Below are 17,935 nucleotides of genomic sequence, written 5' to 3'. Positions count from 1 at the left end.
AGAGGAGAAAGAAAAACAGTGTAACCTATGTTAACAGTCAAGAGAAAGTGTGTAACCTGTACATTTTTTAGTTATATGGCATCTGAAGCTCTGCAAACTCAGTTTCATCCTTGGCACAACCTTCTGTCAACACCTCTGCTCATCATTTTTTCCCAGGCTCAGATACCTGAGCTGAAGATTAGAACAACAGCAACTCCCCTGTTCCTGGGCACTACCCAACACCAAGGGAAAGGGACTCTTTGAAAGGCAGATGGGACCACAGTTCCAGCACCCACAGGATCACCATGAGATCTGCAGATGCTAATCACAGAGTAGGCTAAAATCCTACCCAGCATAGCAGGACTGAAGAGTTTTCAGCTTCAAGGCTATATACAATGAATGAATTTCTGTCCTCAGAAACTACCAGAGACTGAGGGTTATGTGAGAGAGCACGGAAGGGGGATGAGGTGGAAGAGGTACATTTTCAGCTAATAGTCAAGCAGCCACTCATCTGGAGATACCGGATGGCCTTAGAGTGCCACTTTGTTCTTGCTGGGCTGCAAAACAGCCCCAGTGCACCCGGCCAGCATTAGCTGGAGATACTACATTTATGATTTTATGGCTGATTTTTTCCCCCTACCCTCTATCAGTTGAGTTCACCGTCTGAACGATCACATCTGTTTATGTTCCACAGACACCTGCATATCTTGAGATGACAGCAACTCCCTGAATGCTGTAATCAGTTATTTCTCAACAGAGGAATTGCCAATTTGGTAAATAAAGCTCATTATAAAAGAACATGGAAATATATTACAGTTGCCTAACAGAGAAAATTGTCCAGTGCCACCAGATAATCAGCCCTGGCATCATAGTCCCCCCAGTTTAGGGTGGCTGAAATAACGACATGCAAATTACTTGTGCCAAGGCAACACTGGATGGGGGCAAGAGGAAAACAAGAAAGAGACAAAATAGGTATTTTTCTCTTCAGACCCACAATATTTTAAAATCTAGTCAGGGATAAACCTTGCTGCTCTAAATTTCTGCATGCAGTGTCAGAAGTTCAGTGGCTCTGCAGCACCCAGCTATTATAAGCAGATCCCAAAGCTGGTATGGCAGCAGCAGCAGAAGCCTACCCAATGCTGCTACAGACAGACCAAAGGGCACTAAGTGTCCTACTTGGGCTTTGAAAACTTACCCTTCCTCCTTTGGGGACAGCACGTTTGACCTGCATGGTGATAAAAAGACAGAAGTTTTGCAAGATCTGGGACCAACAAAGATGAGCTGTGAATAAGTGAACACTGTGCTTGTGAGGAGGAGGAAGGTTGTGGTATCAGCACCCTGGAGGAAGGAAAGGGATTTTGTCCCTTTAACCAAGATCTAAAGCATGAAGTGGCTGCCTAAAGGAAAGAGACCAAGCAGAACATAACACAGAAAACAGTTCTCAGCCCCCCTCACCCATTTTCATAAACACTACATAAAACTCTGACATGACCTCCAAAAAATCTACGTTCACATTCTTCAGAACCTGTCAGATACCCAGTCAGAGAGGACACGAGGAGCAAACATTGCCAACTGGAGGAGAGGCTTTGGCCAGAGAAAGGGAATTAAGTTACAAAAATAGACCTGCTCACCTGGGTTGCTGACAGATCTGTTACAAACCTGTTGCACCTACCTCTTATAAGAGGATGAAATGCCAGAGACAGTCAACTCCCACCACCCCCTGGCTCCACAAAGAGAGGACACAAAACAGACTACGAGGCTGAGGAGGGATGGTGCTTTATAGCAGATAAAGGAGGAACTGTACACAAGAGCCGGTACAAAGATAGATAATTAGGGCTCTGCATTCAGCAGGAAAAGGTTTTTTCAATGTGATTCACCAAGACCAGTTTCCTTCAGCCAGGACTTTGCACTCTTCCAAGTACTTTAAATAAGTCAAATTCATTCAGCCCAGGACCAAAATGAACAAGTTCTGTGATTTATAAACTGTGACTGGAAATATATCTATTCCTCATACTTGGGAGTTTTTGTTGGCAAAGGTAGGAGGCAGAAAACAGCCATTTACAAACTCATGGGACTGAAGGCATCTCACAGCACACAGTGACCATTAAACACTTTATTGGTTAGGAGAGAACCTTGGAAGGGAAGAAACACCCCTGCTGGTGTAACAGGAACAGTTAATCCCAACAAGCTAGTCAGGGATACTTCCCAGTACTTCAGACTCCTGTCTTTGAAGCACAAAGACAAAGACAAAAACTCTTGAAACTCAGATGGGGATGGGTGAAACCAAAGCTAGTACATGGTGAACCAGGCCTGCGTTAGACAAGCCTCCAAACTACAAGCTGTGCCAGGAGTACTTGTGGTCAAAATAATTCTTTATATTGTAACACAATAAAATAAAGGAAGCAATAGTGTCCCCCTCCCCCAGGACCCTCCTCCCAACTCCAGAAACATCCATCAAGGCTGATGCATGCAGGCAATCAGAAGAGGAATCATGTCGTTGTCTTGGACCACTATGGGCAGAAGGCACCAGTTTTGGTCAGCATCTATCTAGAAGGATGCTGGGGCTTCCAAGGGCATCCATGGTCCCTGTCTTCTGCTCTTTGGTAGCTGCTGATGTTTATCCAGAATTAACTAACAGCTCCTGGAGGAAAAAGGAGACAAAGCAAAAGACAGCAAGTTAGTTATTCAGCTGCTGACATTGGATTGCTTCTTTCAGAAGTGAAGGAGCAGTACTGGCATGGCTGAGAGATTACAAGACATCCCTCGGAAAAGTCATCAGGTATTGCCTGCTGCAAAACACAGCAAGATACTCAAGAGTACAGAGGACTGTAGAAGAGAACAGGTCATGATATCAAAGGCAAGACTGATACTGTGAACAAGTAAAGATCTGTGGTCGGCTCCAGCTCAACCATTGCCCACATGCTCTGCTGAGGGACCGGGGTGGAGCGGGGGAGAAAGAGGGGAAGAAAAAAAAAGAGAGAGAGAGAGGGAGAGAAAGAGAGAGAGAGAGAGAGAAAGTATTTCAAATGATTAGGATTTACAAATCGCCACAAGAAATAGCAGGTCTCCAGTCCATGATTCACGAGTAAGCACTTTCACTCTCGATCAGGTTAAAGACCAAGGCCTTTTTTTTATTCCTTGTACATTTAACAGCATCCAACACAGCAACAGCATCTTGAAGCAGGTATTTTGGGATGACCTAGTAAAACCTGAATCCCCCTCTCACAATTAGCCTGAGCCCCCACAGACCTGACTAAGGGAGCTTTACAGTCCACCATGCTGGGCCACAGAACCACTTCCAAGTTGAGACCTTTCCACTGCAAGTGCCCCAACACAGGCTGGGGAATGGCCTCCTCTGATGGCCTACAGCAGGAGTGACAGAGGGGCAAAAAGCCTCTAGTCTTAGTTAAATCCCAGACCAGTTAAGTGGGGAGAGTAAGCATAGTTCCATGCTAAAACCCCAGCCTCAGCAGGACACGGGAACACTTGAATTAGGTGCCTTCAAACACACACACACCACGCACTCACTCATCCCAAGAGTTTGAACAGGATCAACATAAAAAAGGGCATCAGAGAGGGAAACGGAAGAAACAGAGGGACTCCCATATTACCTTAGCCCCTGACATGTTTGAAAGCCTTTACCTTTTAATATTAAGACTCCAAACTTCCTCAAAATCTAAGAAAAATCAAGTCTGTCTCCCATCTCCCCCACCATGAACAACCTCCTGTTTTGCAACTGATACATCCCCAGATCCTGCTGGCATCCACTCATGAGCTGTGGACTTCTAAAGAAGAAGAAGGAGACGAAACAGGAGGATTTAGACATTTTTAGGATGGCAGTTGCAGTATACCATGGCCTCTTTCTATTTTTATCTTTTCACTCTTACAAATTCAAAGAAGTCGGTCCAACAGTGCCATCAGCTGTGGACGAGAGCACAGCTGGCACCAACTCTAACTCCCTTCCCAACTGGGGATCTGTGGTATCGATGCTGGACCCTACTTCAAAAACTAGGTAATCTGCTCTTATGCATAAGCAATGGCATCATTATAATCAAGAAACTGCTGGTGTAGCTACACTAACAGCAGAACTGCATGGGGTCATCTGGTCAAGACATTGCTTTTTCCTCCTGCTCTGGCTAGGTTCACCTCCATTTGCAGAGAAGACAGTACTAACCCATGTTTAGAGGACCTTGCTAAAGCCAGCTACAGAAAGACAGCTAAATAATTTGTAGATGCATGTGATCCCATCACCCAACCAACCAGGGCTGGATTTGAGCTCAGTCCTACTCCTTGTACACTTTTTTTTTTTTTTTTTTTTTTTTTTAATAGGAGAGAAGCTGTTGTTCCTTGTAAGTGAATCAGAAAGGGCCATATTACAAAACAATGATGTTAGCACACTTACATCTATCAGAAAATGAGGGATGAGGCAACATCTACCAGAAAACGAGGGATGTTGTTTAGGTTACCTTTGCATAGCAGGTTATATGCACTACCTAACACTTGCCAGGTCAGCATGTTAGCCTACACTCACCATGCCTCTCCAAAGACAGCCCCATCTCTAACTACAAACTGGGAAAGCTTCAAAGAATTTGAGAATAGAGAGAAAATTGTTTGCCAAATTATTTAGACAAAGCTTATCCAGAAATCTGACAAACGAACCATCAATATTACTTGACTGACTCTAATTTCCGAGGTAATTTTTCTCATCATTAGTGGCTCAGAAGTTTCGCACTGAGCAATACATTTTAAAATCTCCAATAGCACTCACACAAATTGTAATGGGCAAAGCAGCAACAACTTGCAATCAATTTCGCAATAATTTGCTGCATTCACACTGTAACACTTCAGTTAAGTGTCAAGGAATGCTACATTTTGTGACAAAGCCACTAATGTGGCCACTCCATGATTAACCTGGATGGAAGAGGTTAAAATTTTTTTTATGATAATTTAAAAATCATAGTTACACAATTTCATATTCAAAATCTGAACTTTTTTTAAAAAAATCTTCTTTCAGAGGAAAAGACAAATATTCAGTACTTAACTTCAATCAATTCTTTCCAGCCTAACCTCTCTACACACCAGGGACACATCAAGCTGGAGGCTCGCAAACATTCCTTGTGTAAAAACATCAGGTTCCATCTCACTTTGGACAACTAAACTTCGTCAAAGTCTCTTGCACTGTAAGCACTGAACCCAAAGCTGACAGGCTGCCAGACAGGCTAGACACCAATTTCCTGCTGTGCAGCTCACACCAGAGGAAGTTTTATGAACAAAGGAGGCAAGTAATGATACCATCAGTCAGCCCAGGTTGCTCCCAAATGTGGTCTGATACAATGCAATTTGTACACAGTTGCATTCAAGACCAACCTGTGCTGGCCAGAGTCACTAATTCATCCCCCCCCCCCCCTTCACAAAGGGCATGTGGTACTCATGAAGGTTATAGGGTTGGCATTTCTTGGGACCTGAAGCACTCTCCGCGCAAAACTGCATAGAAGGATGCCTTTCCCAGCTGTTTCAGGTGTTTCTGCTCAGATGCCAATCCAGATCTCACAACATTTGCCGAAGCAGTGTAAGCCATTACCATCCTGCCTGGTAAAACCAGTTCTTGAAAACTGAAACCCTCTAACGTTGCTAAGGTTCAGCTTACAGAGAAAGTGAAAGCCACAGAGAGTCTCTAGCTGGTTAAGATCCTGTGCTCCCATGGACCTTCTGCAGAACACACCGTGCAGTGCAGGCATGGTTGTTAACAGCTAACAAAACTGGAGGCCAGAAACACAGATCTACTCTCACAGCTACGGCAGAGCTTCATACAGCCACAGCGCACTGCACAGTGGAAGCTCTGCAGGCCTCATGGTCTGTTGTCATGTTGTATATGTATGTGCTTATTACAGTATACATAGAATTGTTTTCAGTTTATAAACCTGCGGCTATCTACTTAAAAGCACAGTTGCCTCTATTTCAAGCCTCACATGCTGTGCAATAGCGTGCAAGGACCCCACATCTCTAAGACTAAAACCACTCTTTGTTAAGCCCACTATTTACATGAGTGTTTCAACTTACATGGCAACCATGCAGATACAGATTAGCTACCTGCTGGTTCCCTTCCAAGCTGTGATACTCACCTTCAGCAGAGACAGCCAGGGAAGGAAAGGAGAAGCCTTAACTCTACAACATGCCCTTATCATTACATATGCACATGACAAAAAGCATATGCAACAAGTCCAGACAGCTTGCAACAACAAGCTCTTCCCATATGATAGGATACTCCCAATTAATTGAGCTGAAGTTCAACCTAAAGTTCAGTGACCCATCACAAAATACCTGGCCCACAGTTGGCATTAGCTGGTCTCCTTGCTGCTGTATCAGCAGAAGAACTCAGGGCAGCCTTGGAGAGTGTACCACACGCTCCAATGCAAGGGGACAGTGCCCTTCTCCTTGCACAGGGAAGGGAGATGACTTTAATGCCACTGCCAATATAACAACAGGTAAACACCAGGTTCCAAGTCTTTCGGAGCTTGAATCTAGCTCCCCTACATACAAAAATTGTGTCCCTGCAAAGGGGTTCAAGATAATTCCTCACAGCTGCAGTTCCAGTAAAAACAGGAATGGTAATCTGTGCAGTCTCAACAGCAAATCCAACTGCAGGGCACTCAGTTGTCTCCTTCACGCCCCTCCTGGCAAGCAGGAACCTGAGCCACTAACCCATGATCTTCCACCAGAGCGATACCCTGCTCCTGAGCTAACAGAAGCTAAAACCGGCCGGCTGCTCCCCGACACAGCCTGCCACTTCACAGCAGCTGCAAGGGAGCCGGCGGCTTTCCAGTTCTGGTTCCAGTTGGGTGAGGAGAAAGGGCTGAGCTCTGCAAGCAGATCTGCTCCACGCATTTCACTCCTGCTGAGAACAGAGTCTAGCCAAAGCCCAAAACAGTCCTTCTCCCAGAAGGGTCCTTCTCCCATAACAGAGGACCAAGGCTTTGGTATCAGCCCCAGGGCAGCAAGTCCCAACAACAAGGTTTTCTGATGCACTGCTCTTCTTTGTCCCATCCATCCTTTGTCACTTTGCGTCTGCCTGTAAGAGCTCACGGGCCAGCCTGGCAAGTCCGCGGCCTCCTCTCCTCCTTCCACAAAGGCTGGAGAGCTCTGCGCCTCGCCTAAGGCTCACAGCTTGTGGAGGCATCTTCCTCCTTGAAAAGCCAGACCTTGAGGAACTTTACTCCCGCTGTTTGCCACAGATGCTGTTTGCCAAGCAAGACATGTTTGTTTAAACAGCTTTCAGCCTCCCGGAGGTAAACCCTGCAAGTTTCCCCCAGCGGATAGTACCTTACCTTTGTTCTAATAGTGCCTTCAGCAGTTACACCTTGGCACTCGCACATACGGGCACCGTGTAGCTATGAAGAAATCAGAAAGCAGAACCCCATGATAAATGACTTGCTGGATTCAGAGTGTCAGTGACAAAGTGGAAATTAATCTCTATAGTTCCTACCTCTCTGCCTTGTGCAGAGAGCTACTTCTTTTCCCCACAGAACAGAATACCTGTTTGCACACAGCAGACTTCAGTAACATGACTGCATAACTTTTTCACTTCTGTCAGTCTGGAAAGAGGCACCAACAAAATGCAAAAGCTCCTGACCAGTCCTAAGATGGGTGTTCAAGGCCTTTCTACTGGATAAGGTATTTGTTGTGGGCTTATTAGCACCCCAGACCATTGTAAGGGACATTTAAGTCACTTTGGTTTGATGTATGCTGTAGATATTTTTTGGTTATGTGCAATTTGTTCTGTTACATTCAGGGTATTGGCTATTTTGCGGAGCAGCTGTGCTGACTAATGGATCACAGCACTTCTGTGCCATATAGTTATTGCACTGAAAAGCCTCTCTGTCTCTCTCATCCTTCAGGAGTCCAAGAGTTGCTGTCCTTGGGTTTGGAATAAGAAGGGGCAGGAGTATGCCTGGCAGCAGCAAAAAACATTAATTCAAAAAGCTATGAAGAGAGTTTTGTTTTCCCTCTTCCCTGTACTGGTGTTAATAGCTTTGCAAAGCAGAGAAGTTCACCCAGCGACTTCTTGGCTACTTCCCCAGATGGTGTCTTCAAAGCTGGCATGACAGCAGAAAAGATGCCTTTAAAAAAAACTTGCAAGATGCATTGTCAGAACACCCCAGAAAGCACTTTCACATGGAAGTCCCCCTGCTCTACCCACCCCGCAAGCAAAGTGGAAAAAAAAGAGACAAAATTTTGCGCTTCCTTTCCCCGCCGCCTCCACGTTCTCTTTTGACTCATGCGAGCTGACGCGCTGTATGCTTTACTGTGCCTTGATACCTCCCATTGCTCTGCATTACCAGAACATGAAGCAATTCACTAGCACAACTAATTTCTAGCTGGTCTGAGCCTCACCTGTTTGTTCATGCAGTATAACATTGATTTCCTCCAGCCAATTGTTCTGATCGCCGCTCCAGCTCCGGCAGAGCCCCCGCCAGCCGCCCTGCTTTACAGGAAACATTCTGCCACTGGCTGAGCAGCTCTGCAGTTACTAATGTGCATTAAAAGTCATCCCACTCGGGGGGATCCGTCTCCCGCTGCGCTGTAGCCCCAGACATCACAGCAGGGAGCTGGGAAGACAATGCACGGCTCCTTTCATTTTGGACGTGTCCTAGAAAACACCGGGGCCAGGAGGAACAAACACTGTTCTGCAAAGGGTCACTACTGAAAGGATGCCTGTTAATTAACCGGCATTCACACTGAGGATGTTTTTTTTTTCCAATCAACATTAATTGCATTTAATCTCGTTCTCACCATTAAGAAAAGCCGCCAGGCCAGGCTGATGCTGCTGGTTCCTGACACGCAGATCCCACCCGCATTTGGGAGGCAAGGCAGGAGGGGAAAAGTAATGGAAGGAGAGAAAATAACCCTTCCTCACCCCTTCTGCATCACTGCACAATTTCATTGGGTCTGTTTCATTATTTAAACAATTTTTGTTTTCCAATAAAATTACAGAGGAGCTCAAAGGATGGAAATCGGACACGGAGCATTTCACTACTAGTTATTCTTGCTCTCCTGGGTACCGGCTCAGAGCTTTGCTAACCTGCACAGCCCTGGCTATTCTGTCTCCATAAAGGACTGAAACACAGCAAGGCGCTCTGCTTTTCAGTCCCAGGCTGGTCCCAACAGATCTGCCGATGCCCCTCAGCATGGCCTGCTGCTGCTGACAGTCACCTTCGATCAGCTCTGCCAAAGGGCTTCTCTCCCACTTGCTACTGACCGCAACTCCACCAAAACACTGAAGTCTGACTGCCACTGACATCTTATAACGTGAAGTAGCGGTTGCTATTAAACAATCTCTGACCAAATTTGCCTTGTGCAAACAGTGCACGTTTGAAACCCAGATTTCCAAGGTAAACACTGGTGCGTCCGCCAGCTATTTGGCTTTGATCTCCGGCCCGCGCCTCTATCTGCACGGCCACCTGTTTGGAAACCGAAGCCTTCCTTCCGCGTCAGCGGGAACCAAGCCTCGGGGCGCAGGGGCGGCTTTGGCGGCCCATGAAGCCCAAGGTGGCAGATTTCATGACTACTGTCTTATTGCTTCTGCAAAGCACCTTTTCCAAATCAGGATCGAGAACAACAATAATCAAGACCGGGCACCGTCTCTGCCTTTCCCCTGTGGCAGCACACAGCACTTGCCTAAAGCCAGCGCTGCAGTTTATCATAGATTTTCTCTATCCCTCGACAAGTGTTAGTCCCACTGCCTCTCACCGCATAAAGAGGACATACCACAAGTGCTGTGAAGGACTGGCTGAGTTTTAAGTGGTTTGAAACTGCTCCACTAGACTTGGTCAAGATTGCTTTAAAATCATTTCCCATTAGGACTGTGACCCTCTCTCTTTACAGCCAACATAATGATTTTACCTCAGGGGAAGATAATTACATCCCACTATCTCCACACATCAGAAAGTATAAACTACAAACAATACCGCACCTTTCCGGAGCAAGCTAAGAGAAGAGGATTTATAAGAAAACGGAGATAACGCTGGATGCTCCTCTATCCCACTACTGGAATCGCCCCTAGTGTTTTGCGAGCTCGTGCATCAGGCCCCGGGAGGGATAAAGGGATTCGGAAGGCACACGATGTTTCGAAAGCAGAACAACGACAACTTGTGCAAATTCAGCTCCGGTTTTGTAAGGATTAAAGTGAACTTCACCCAACTGTGAATTACCGTTTCCAGAGCCAAAAAGAATGGAAAGCCACTGCCTGATGCGACAGAATTTCATTCTTTCAAACCCTAAACCAAATGCTTCAAAAATTAAGGACTGCCAACAGTAGCATTATTGCTGGGGGACATGAGCTTCTGTAGCTGCAGGGGTTTTTAACTGCTAAATTGCCAAGCCTTGCACAGAGCAAAACTAAATGGAATAGTATATACAAATGAAGGAGACTCCTCCATTTTCTCATGCCTGCTCTTGCTACCAGCCCCTGAGGATAACCAGTGGGAAAATAAAAGGAAAAAAAATCTCTGAAGCCAAAAGATTTTGGATTAAGTTGTATAAATGACCTGGTACTTCCTATCACAAGGAAGAAAGAGATGCAACAAATACCTGCAAAGCCATTCCAACATTTTGGATTAAATGGATTACAGAAATGGAAAGTACGTGATGCAAGATCTTACAAAACAGGAAGCCAGGAAAGTGCAGGAATTTGAATCAAGCTGGCCAATGATCCCTGCAGACTATTGAGGAAAACTAATACAGAGAAGGGGTGGAGAAAGGATACTGTAGCAACACTGACTGATGAGCACTTGCTCAGGTGAGTAACTTCTGAACCTCAGACTTCTGCTTAAACCTGCTTCAGTCCTGAAACAAAAATAGCAAATCCTACTGTTAAAAAGCAGTGGAAGTATAAAAGTCAGATATGCAGAGCCGCATTTCTGGATAGGTTTCCCCTGTGCATCCCTCCAGATTGAAGTTTGTGACTTCAATTATTCCTGGAACGTTGTGTGTATAGGGATTCGAGACAGGGATTACTAGCAGCATCCTTGTTGTAAGTGTCACTTCTCAACCAAATTACACTTCACTGGATGTCACTAACATATGCAAGAAAACAAATTACATCAAGGCAGCAGGACGACAATTTAGAGATCTGTTGCAAGAAAATTTCCCAAGGTCACCTAGAAAAATAAAGAAGTTTTGAATATAAACTCCTAGAATGTTTCAAATTCCACAGCACATGAAAGCTTCGTGTGACCTTGACACAGTACACCTTCGCACTGGTGGCTCCACGTAAGTCTGAGACCAAGCCTCGTTGAGGCATATCATCTTGTGAAGCAGTGCCATCAGAATAAGTGGGGAAGAAAAAAAGAGAAAAACAAAACAAAACAAAGAGACAGAGAACGCAATCCCAGCTGTCCTCTGAACTCCTAAGGATCACCACATCCCATCCATTACCTCTGACTTTTCACAGCCAAACACCTACTGATGGAAGCAGCGAGGAAGAGAGCAAGTCATGGTGTTTGGAGCCAGCTCCAGCAGCTCCTTGACCCCAGGACTTGTCCACAGGCTGATCTCAACTCTATGTACTGCTTTTCACAGTTCCAAATCTCATCCCACAACAGATTATTAACTTGCACTGGTTCTAGCAATCATTTCTTTAACTCTGGGAATTATCATGAACATGAAAGGCACAGAAATGTTTATCTAGTCCTTACACTCAGATAGAGCGCAAAGAGCTGCTGAAAACACTTCACAACCCTTCAGCTATGGCAACATCCCTCCAGGATAGGACCTCAATATTGGTTGTTAAATTCTCATCCTGGGGATTTCATTTGCCACTTGTGAGTGTTACTAAACCATGCACTTTTTCTAAGAGGTACGGAGAGGTAAACACTGTCTGGAGGGCATGAGAGAGAGTCCTAGACTTTGTCAGATTTCTCCTGACTTCACCCAGCAGCTGTAGATAAATCCCTGTCCTGGTTTCCCTTTCTGTACATAAGAATAATGCTACTTGCCAACCACACAAAGGTACAATAATTATTCACCAGCAGAAGATGCTAAAGAAATGCAAAACTCAGAGTTCTCAACGGATCCATCCTCCTCTGTACAATTTGCATTTAGGTGTCAGAGGAAACCTAGTGCATCAACTTGTCCCTTTCTGCCTTGCTTTAGAAGATTCCTGCACTGGATAAAGAGACACTCCAAGGTCAGGGTAGCATGGCCACATCTAGGGTATGGCTCACTCCTGTCTAGTCCAGCTTCATACACCAGCCACAAAAAAAGGCAAACAGAGACAACTTCTACAGGTATCCTTTTTCTATGCCTAATTCTATTTCTGCTCGGCGATACAGTGAAATTCCACGCAGAAGCATTATGAGCTTGACTGGCTTTATTTGTTTAACAGTTCACATTTTCATTAAGCTGTTGCTATTCGGCAACCAGTAATTTTATCTGTGTGATAGGTGTATTCATCTCGCCCTCATAGGTGTGGATATTGCTCTCCTTTTCTTCTGGTAGAAGAGGCAAAAATCAGCAGTGATGGAGCAGAAGCAGGTCTGCAAATGCACATCTCTGTTTACAGATACGTGTGGGATACAATCACTACCTGCTTTTGCACAGTATCTCCCTACTGTTTGGGATCACAGTAAAGAGCCTGTACATAAATTAAGAGTATTTTTCATTGGGAGACAACCTCAATTGCCCAGGTGCAAAAGCAGAAGTTGAAATGTCTTTGAGCAGAATCAGCCCCTTTGGCTCAGCACTGCAACCCTTCTGCATTGGAAGCTTACAGCTTTTATGGTATTTGACTATCAGATCTTTAAGCATTAATCACATGTCTAATTCTTGTCAGTCTTTAAATATCTTGAAAAATTGGGTCCCAGGAGCTGAAAGATCTGACTAGATCACAAGGAAGAGAAGCCTGGTTGTTTGACCTGCACCAAACCCCAGTTTGACAATCCTCCACACCAAGCTCAAGCAACCAGACAGGAAAACAACAGGCATTTTGAGATGTTAACAAACCAGGCTAAGATAGCCAAATGACTCCACCACACCTCTTAGAGGTTTTAGAAGTCACTCAATAAACACTAAACATTTCACCCTACAACTCCCCTTGCACAACACCAAGGACCCAAGAAGAATGGTAACCCTGTTTGCTGCCTTGGCATATGACTGAGAATCAGTACTCAGGGCAGGAAGGCATTGGGTCACCCCACTGGGCATGACATATGAACCTGAATGGATAAGGCAGGAACAGATTTAAAGGCTATGGGGACATTCAGTCATGCAATTACATGTGGATGTCCAACCACAGTCACACCCAGGCAGAGGCTTGCGTGGTGCTGCGTGCTCAGCCCTGAACGCAGAAGCCATCAGAATCAGTACTGCAGCAAGACAGATTTGTTCTGAGCAACTGCCCACTGGTGTCCACCATAGCCAATGCAATTAAAAAACCCAGCAGATAAGATCCTCTACAACCTTAAACACAGATATGATCAAACAGAGAGAGAGTTGTGAACACTGGAAGATACATCTTTATTTCCCAATTTATGGCTCCTCCTGCTTAAATTCCAAGTCCTTCTTTCAAGATTAAAATCCTTTACCAAATCAATAACAAGCTCGCCATTTCTCTAGCTGCTTCCTGTCTCCTTCCCTCTTTGGAAGACGTCTCAGTGAAAAATCAGATTCTGGAATAAGTCACAAAAGCCTTCTAAATAATTTTCTCCTATCGCCTCTACTGAAAATGTACAGTCCTGCCTCCGTGTCAGGATGGAGACCTGCTTCTGTCTAAACGTAACTTTACAAACAGGACCCAAGGAGGAACATTTACCTGGAGCATTTTAAAATATATGAGAGTGGAGGAGAAAGCAACATTTTATAAACGTGCTGTTTCTTTGTCTTGTTGACACCACTCAAGTGGAGGGTTTTTTGTTTTGGTTTTTTTTTGGTGTTGTTTTGGATGTGACAAATGATGCTGGTCCCATCTTGTAATTTCCCTCACTGTGCAGTATGCCTGTTCACAACAGATACCAGCACAGCTGCTTAGGTGCCCATTTATCTGCTAGAAAAGTATTGTTGATTTGGAACCAACTCATCCTGAAACAGTAGCCCCAGAGGGGGAGAGAGAAAAGGGAGGTGGCGAGAGAGCCGAGGGAGCTGTCAGCTGGGAATACGGCCATGCTTCTGCTGCACAGGTTCTGGCAAAAAGCAAACCTCGTATTTAGTTTTAGCTACAGCCTCTCTTCCCCCCTCCTAGACCATTCATTTCTAGTGTCACTCAACACCTTGTTATACCCCTTCCGACGAAGGCCTCATCATTAACATAAATTCTACTTCTTATTTACAACCTGGGTGAACAAAGAAAGTCCACAGCCAAGGCTGACGCCTCCGGTCTGCGTTGGAGCAAAGGAGCTCCCAGTTCCCAATCTGAGCAGCTTGTATTTCCAGACAGATAACAGAAGAGACAGAGAAAGAGCATGAGAGAGAAGAAAGGGGAGAGAGAAAGAGTAGGACAAAGAAAAAAAAAGTGCAATCAAAGGATATTTATATTTTGTATTTACAGAGACTTTGCAGAAAATTGGCAAGTTCCTGCTTAACCAGGATTAGAACAGAACCAGCTCAAACACTTCACCCTTCTGTAGGGCCCTTCCAAGCAGAATTTCACTCCCTACAAAACGGACAATACAAAAAGCTCACATACCCCTGTGACGTAACTTCACATTCCTCTTAGGGAAACAGAGGCAGGCGTAGATTGATTAATCCAAGTAAACAAACTGGTGAAGCAGCCCGGATTTCTGATTCCCCATAAGACCCCACATGGAGGAACAGCACCCTATAATCCTGGGTCCCAGCAAGTCCCATGACATGCTGCCTGGCACGTGCAAAGCAAGAAAACCAAGCAGATGAGAATGCTTTTGGAAAGGAAAACAACAATCGTGAACCATACCTACCTTAGCTGGGTAAGCATGCAGTCTTATTTCAACATATTTTATTACCTCAAAACAAACTTTAAAACGCTCACCATCATTTCACTCGCTCCACCATTAACACTAAAGACCAAGGTCACATCTTTCAGACACTGTCTCAGAAACCCACTGAGTAGCAGAGAGCTCAGGTGGGTTCATATTGCAGGGGCTCAGCACCACCATAGCTAGACTTCTCATAACGTCCCAGCTAGCCAGGTGAGAGCCGGCTTTGACGTGTCATCGTTACTCTGCAGCATAGGCACGTCCTGGGAGGATGTTGCTACAGACTGATATTCTGCCTCTTGCTTAGGGAACACAACTTCCACATGTGCACACAGGGAAGCTAGAACATTTAAAGCTCTTTAGATAAGAGTTACATGCACATGAAGAGTTTTAAAAGTCACTTTTCATGCTCAAGGATTGTTAAAATCAAAACTAAATCAGTAACATGACTATTCAGATTAGGAACTGTCCCTTAAAAAAAAAACATGCATTTTTTTTCCATTTGCAGGGTTTTTTGAAAATAGTGCAATTCCAAGTGTAAGGGTATCAATCCCTTGAGCTTCAACTGTGTAAGGTGGTTGTCATGACTGTATGACTTAAGACTGAGACTTATATTCAGAAAGCTCCATATTTATTGTGCCACCAAATTTAAGTTCACAGAAAAACTGGCATTCCTCAGGCAGCAGGTGATCCTACTGTCTCTCATCCACAACCTGTCAACAGCTACAGCCTCACACATGAACCGTCTTTAGCGGATCTGCTCAGCTTCCAAAGCTGCCAGTCCTGGACGACTCTGACCAAAGGCTTTCAAGCGCGAGGCTCTGAATTATGCAAACCGAGTCTGGCTCCACCGAGGCCAGCCAGTCTCAGCTTTTCAATCAGCCTGTAAAGGAAACATGCGTGCACAAACACACATACACACAACCCAGCCCACCCAGCACGAGGAGCGCGGGCAGGTCATTTGATTTGCAGAGAGCTATTCCATTTGTCCCACTCTACTTATTGTGGCGTTTGAGCAGACAACCTGCTCCCCTTTCATCCGCTCCACGGTGGCCATCTCTCTAGGGCTGCCCATCATTTCCTTATCAAGCACTAAAAACGTAGGATCGCTGGAGACACAGCTCAGGCTTGCTGAGATTTCACTCTCTCAGTGGGTTGTAAATGCCCCTATAATGTTGGCTTTTTTAATCTTGTGTTATTATTACCCGCGGCTGCCATTCAGTCTGCAGAGAATAAAGCGCCCGGGCTTTCAGGGCCCACACAATGCCTCTGTGCACTTGCCAGCGATTGGACAAACAATACCCCTGTGTTTCAGCTTTATCGGAAACCTTTATGTTGTGGGAGTCTGACTGCACGCGTCCCTCTGCTCAGGCAATGCTGAGGCGCGAGCGTGTGCCTATGAATTTGTCGGTGACTGCGGGAGCACGTGCCTCCACGGCTGCCTACAGAAGCAACGCGAAAGCGTGTGTGCACCCGCGAGCCCAGCTCTGCCTCTCCGAGGGTACTGAGGGACCCAGGCACAGGCCGGCAGAGCCAGCTGGTCATCTGCACAGACCTACCATGGGGTACAACACTGAGCAGGCCTCCTCCGTGAATACTTCTGCTCATTTCTGCGTAAACGGTGTTGCCAGCTCATATGAAAGTCTGATGATGAATAACATAACTATGAAAATGTCAAAGCTTCGTTTCCCAAAATCATGTTCTTGCATTAAATCTTGGCTTCTATTTAATACTAGAGAGACTGCGATCCTCATGTTTGCAAAGAAAGCTTAAAAAGTGGAACAACTAAAAAAAAAAAAAAGCATAAATTAGAACGCAAATGAGATTTGAGAAGCATAGTGCTCTCGCAATTTGGGGAGACGACTGTTTTGGTTGGTTTGTTATTGCTTGCAGGGGACACTGCAGATGTGTGAACTTTTATGTAGCTACAAATATTCCCTCACACAAGAAAATGAGCAGTACGGCACACTCTTCACATATTCAAAACCCAAGACAGAAGTCAGAAACTCCCCAAAACCCACAAGGTTGACTTGTAAACTGTTCAGAAATGCACTGGGGTTATTTCATTTGCCTTCTGCCTTCTTTCAAGCACTTCAGTCACATTTTCATACCTACCTCCACCAGGCAGGAGGGCTAGTCTTTTTTACTTTATTCTTTTTTTTCATTATTAAAAAAACATAACTAAGATCCTCATGCAGTTGTAAAACTTCAGGAACAACTCTACAAAACTAGGGCAGTAGAAAACATGCCAAATACTTCAAGACTTGGCAACGCTGCTGCCTGCCAGTCTCTGTGTCAGGAGGAGTGTCTGTCTTTCAGCCAATGTTTCCAAGTAAGAATTTCTAATCCCAATAGCCTGTGTACACAGAACACACCTATACTGTCAGCTCTCTGGGAAGAGACCTTGATATTTTGCAGAAAACCACATCCAAATCTCCCCTGAATATCAACATAAGGCCGGGGGGGGGGGGTAGATTTTAAAATATAACAGTCAGGTGCGGTCTTCAGTGAAAGCCAAAGTTAACATGGACAAGGCAGTGGAGAAACAAGCACAGGCCGAGTCACTGCACATTGAGCACCAAGGAACCAGCTTCCAGCTTTCCTAGATCCTCCCTTTCCAAACCACAATTGCCAGTCCTGGGTCAGTGGTTGGCCTGTCCCACTCCTCTTCTTGCGAGCCAAGGGGAGAGAGATCTTAAGCATGAGGAAACTGAGGTTTGTGCCATCTTAAAAAAAATAAATAAATAAGAGGTGAATGGTTTCAGAAGGTTCTGCCTCATGCAGCTGGAGAGAGAAACAGCAACCCGCACTCTGAGCTTTATGGGCAACTGGGCTGACTTGGGAAGATGAGCTCTTGTTCTCGGTGGATAGAGTAATGGGACTGTAATGTTCTCTTCCAAAAAAGAGTAATGAGGTGCCCAGAAAGCCTGCAGCGGCATCAGAGAAACAGATGCTGTTAGATCCTTCGCAGGCCAAAGACGGATTAAGAATAACAAAACCAGCGTAACGGG

At 45.2% G+C, this 17,935-nt stretch overlaps 1 protein-coding gene across 2 annotated transcripts in view; it reads right to left on the bottom strand.

Moving 5' to 3' along the window:
- Nucleotides 1-2,077: 2,077 nt before the first annotated feature.
- Nucleotides 2,078-17,935, bottom strand: part of CHCHD6 (coiled-coil-helix-coiled-coil-helix domain containing 6) — a 116,256-nt gene continuing 100,398 nt past the window's right edge. For both annotated transcript variants that reach the window (XM_026093144.2, XM_026093145.2), the window contains one exon: nt 2,078-2,620. In XM_026093144.2, the coding sequence (XP_025948929.2) occupies nt 2,597-2,620 (24 nt within the window). In that variant the 3' untranslated portion in view covers nt 2,078-2,596. The remainder of the gene's footprint in view (nt 2,621-17,935) is intronic.

This window comes from Dromaius novaehollandiae, chromosome 12, assembly GCF_036370855.1.
Source record: "Dromaius novaehollandiae isolate bDroNov1 chromosome 12, bDroNov1.hap1, whole genome shotgun sequence".
In the NCBI taxonomy this organism is placed as follows: Eukaryota; Metazoa; Chordata; class Aves; order Casuariiformes; family Dromaiidae; genus Dromaius; species Dromaius novaehollandiae.
This window is presented reverse-complemented; position numbering and strand designations above follow the sequence as displayed.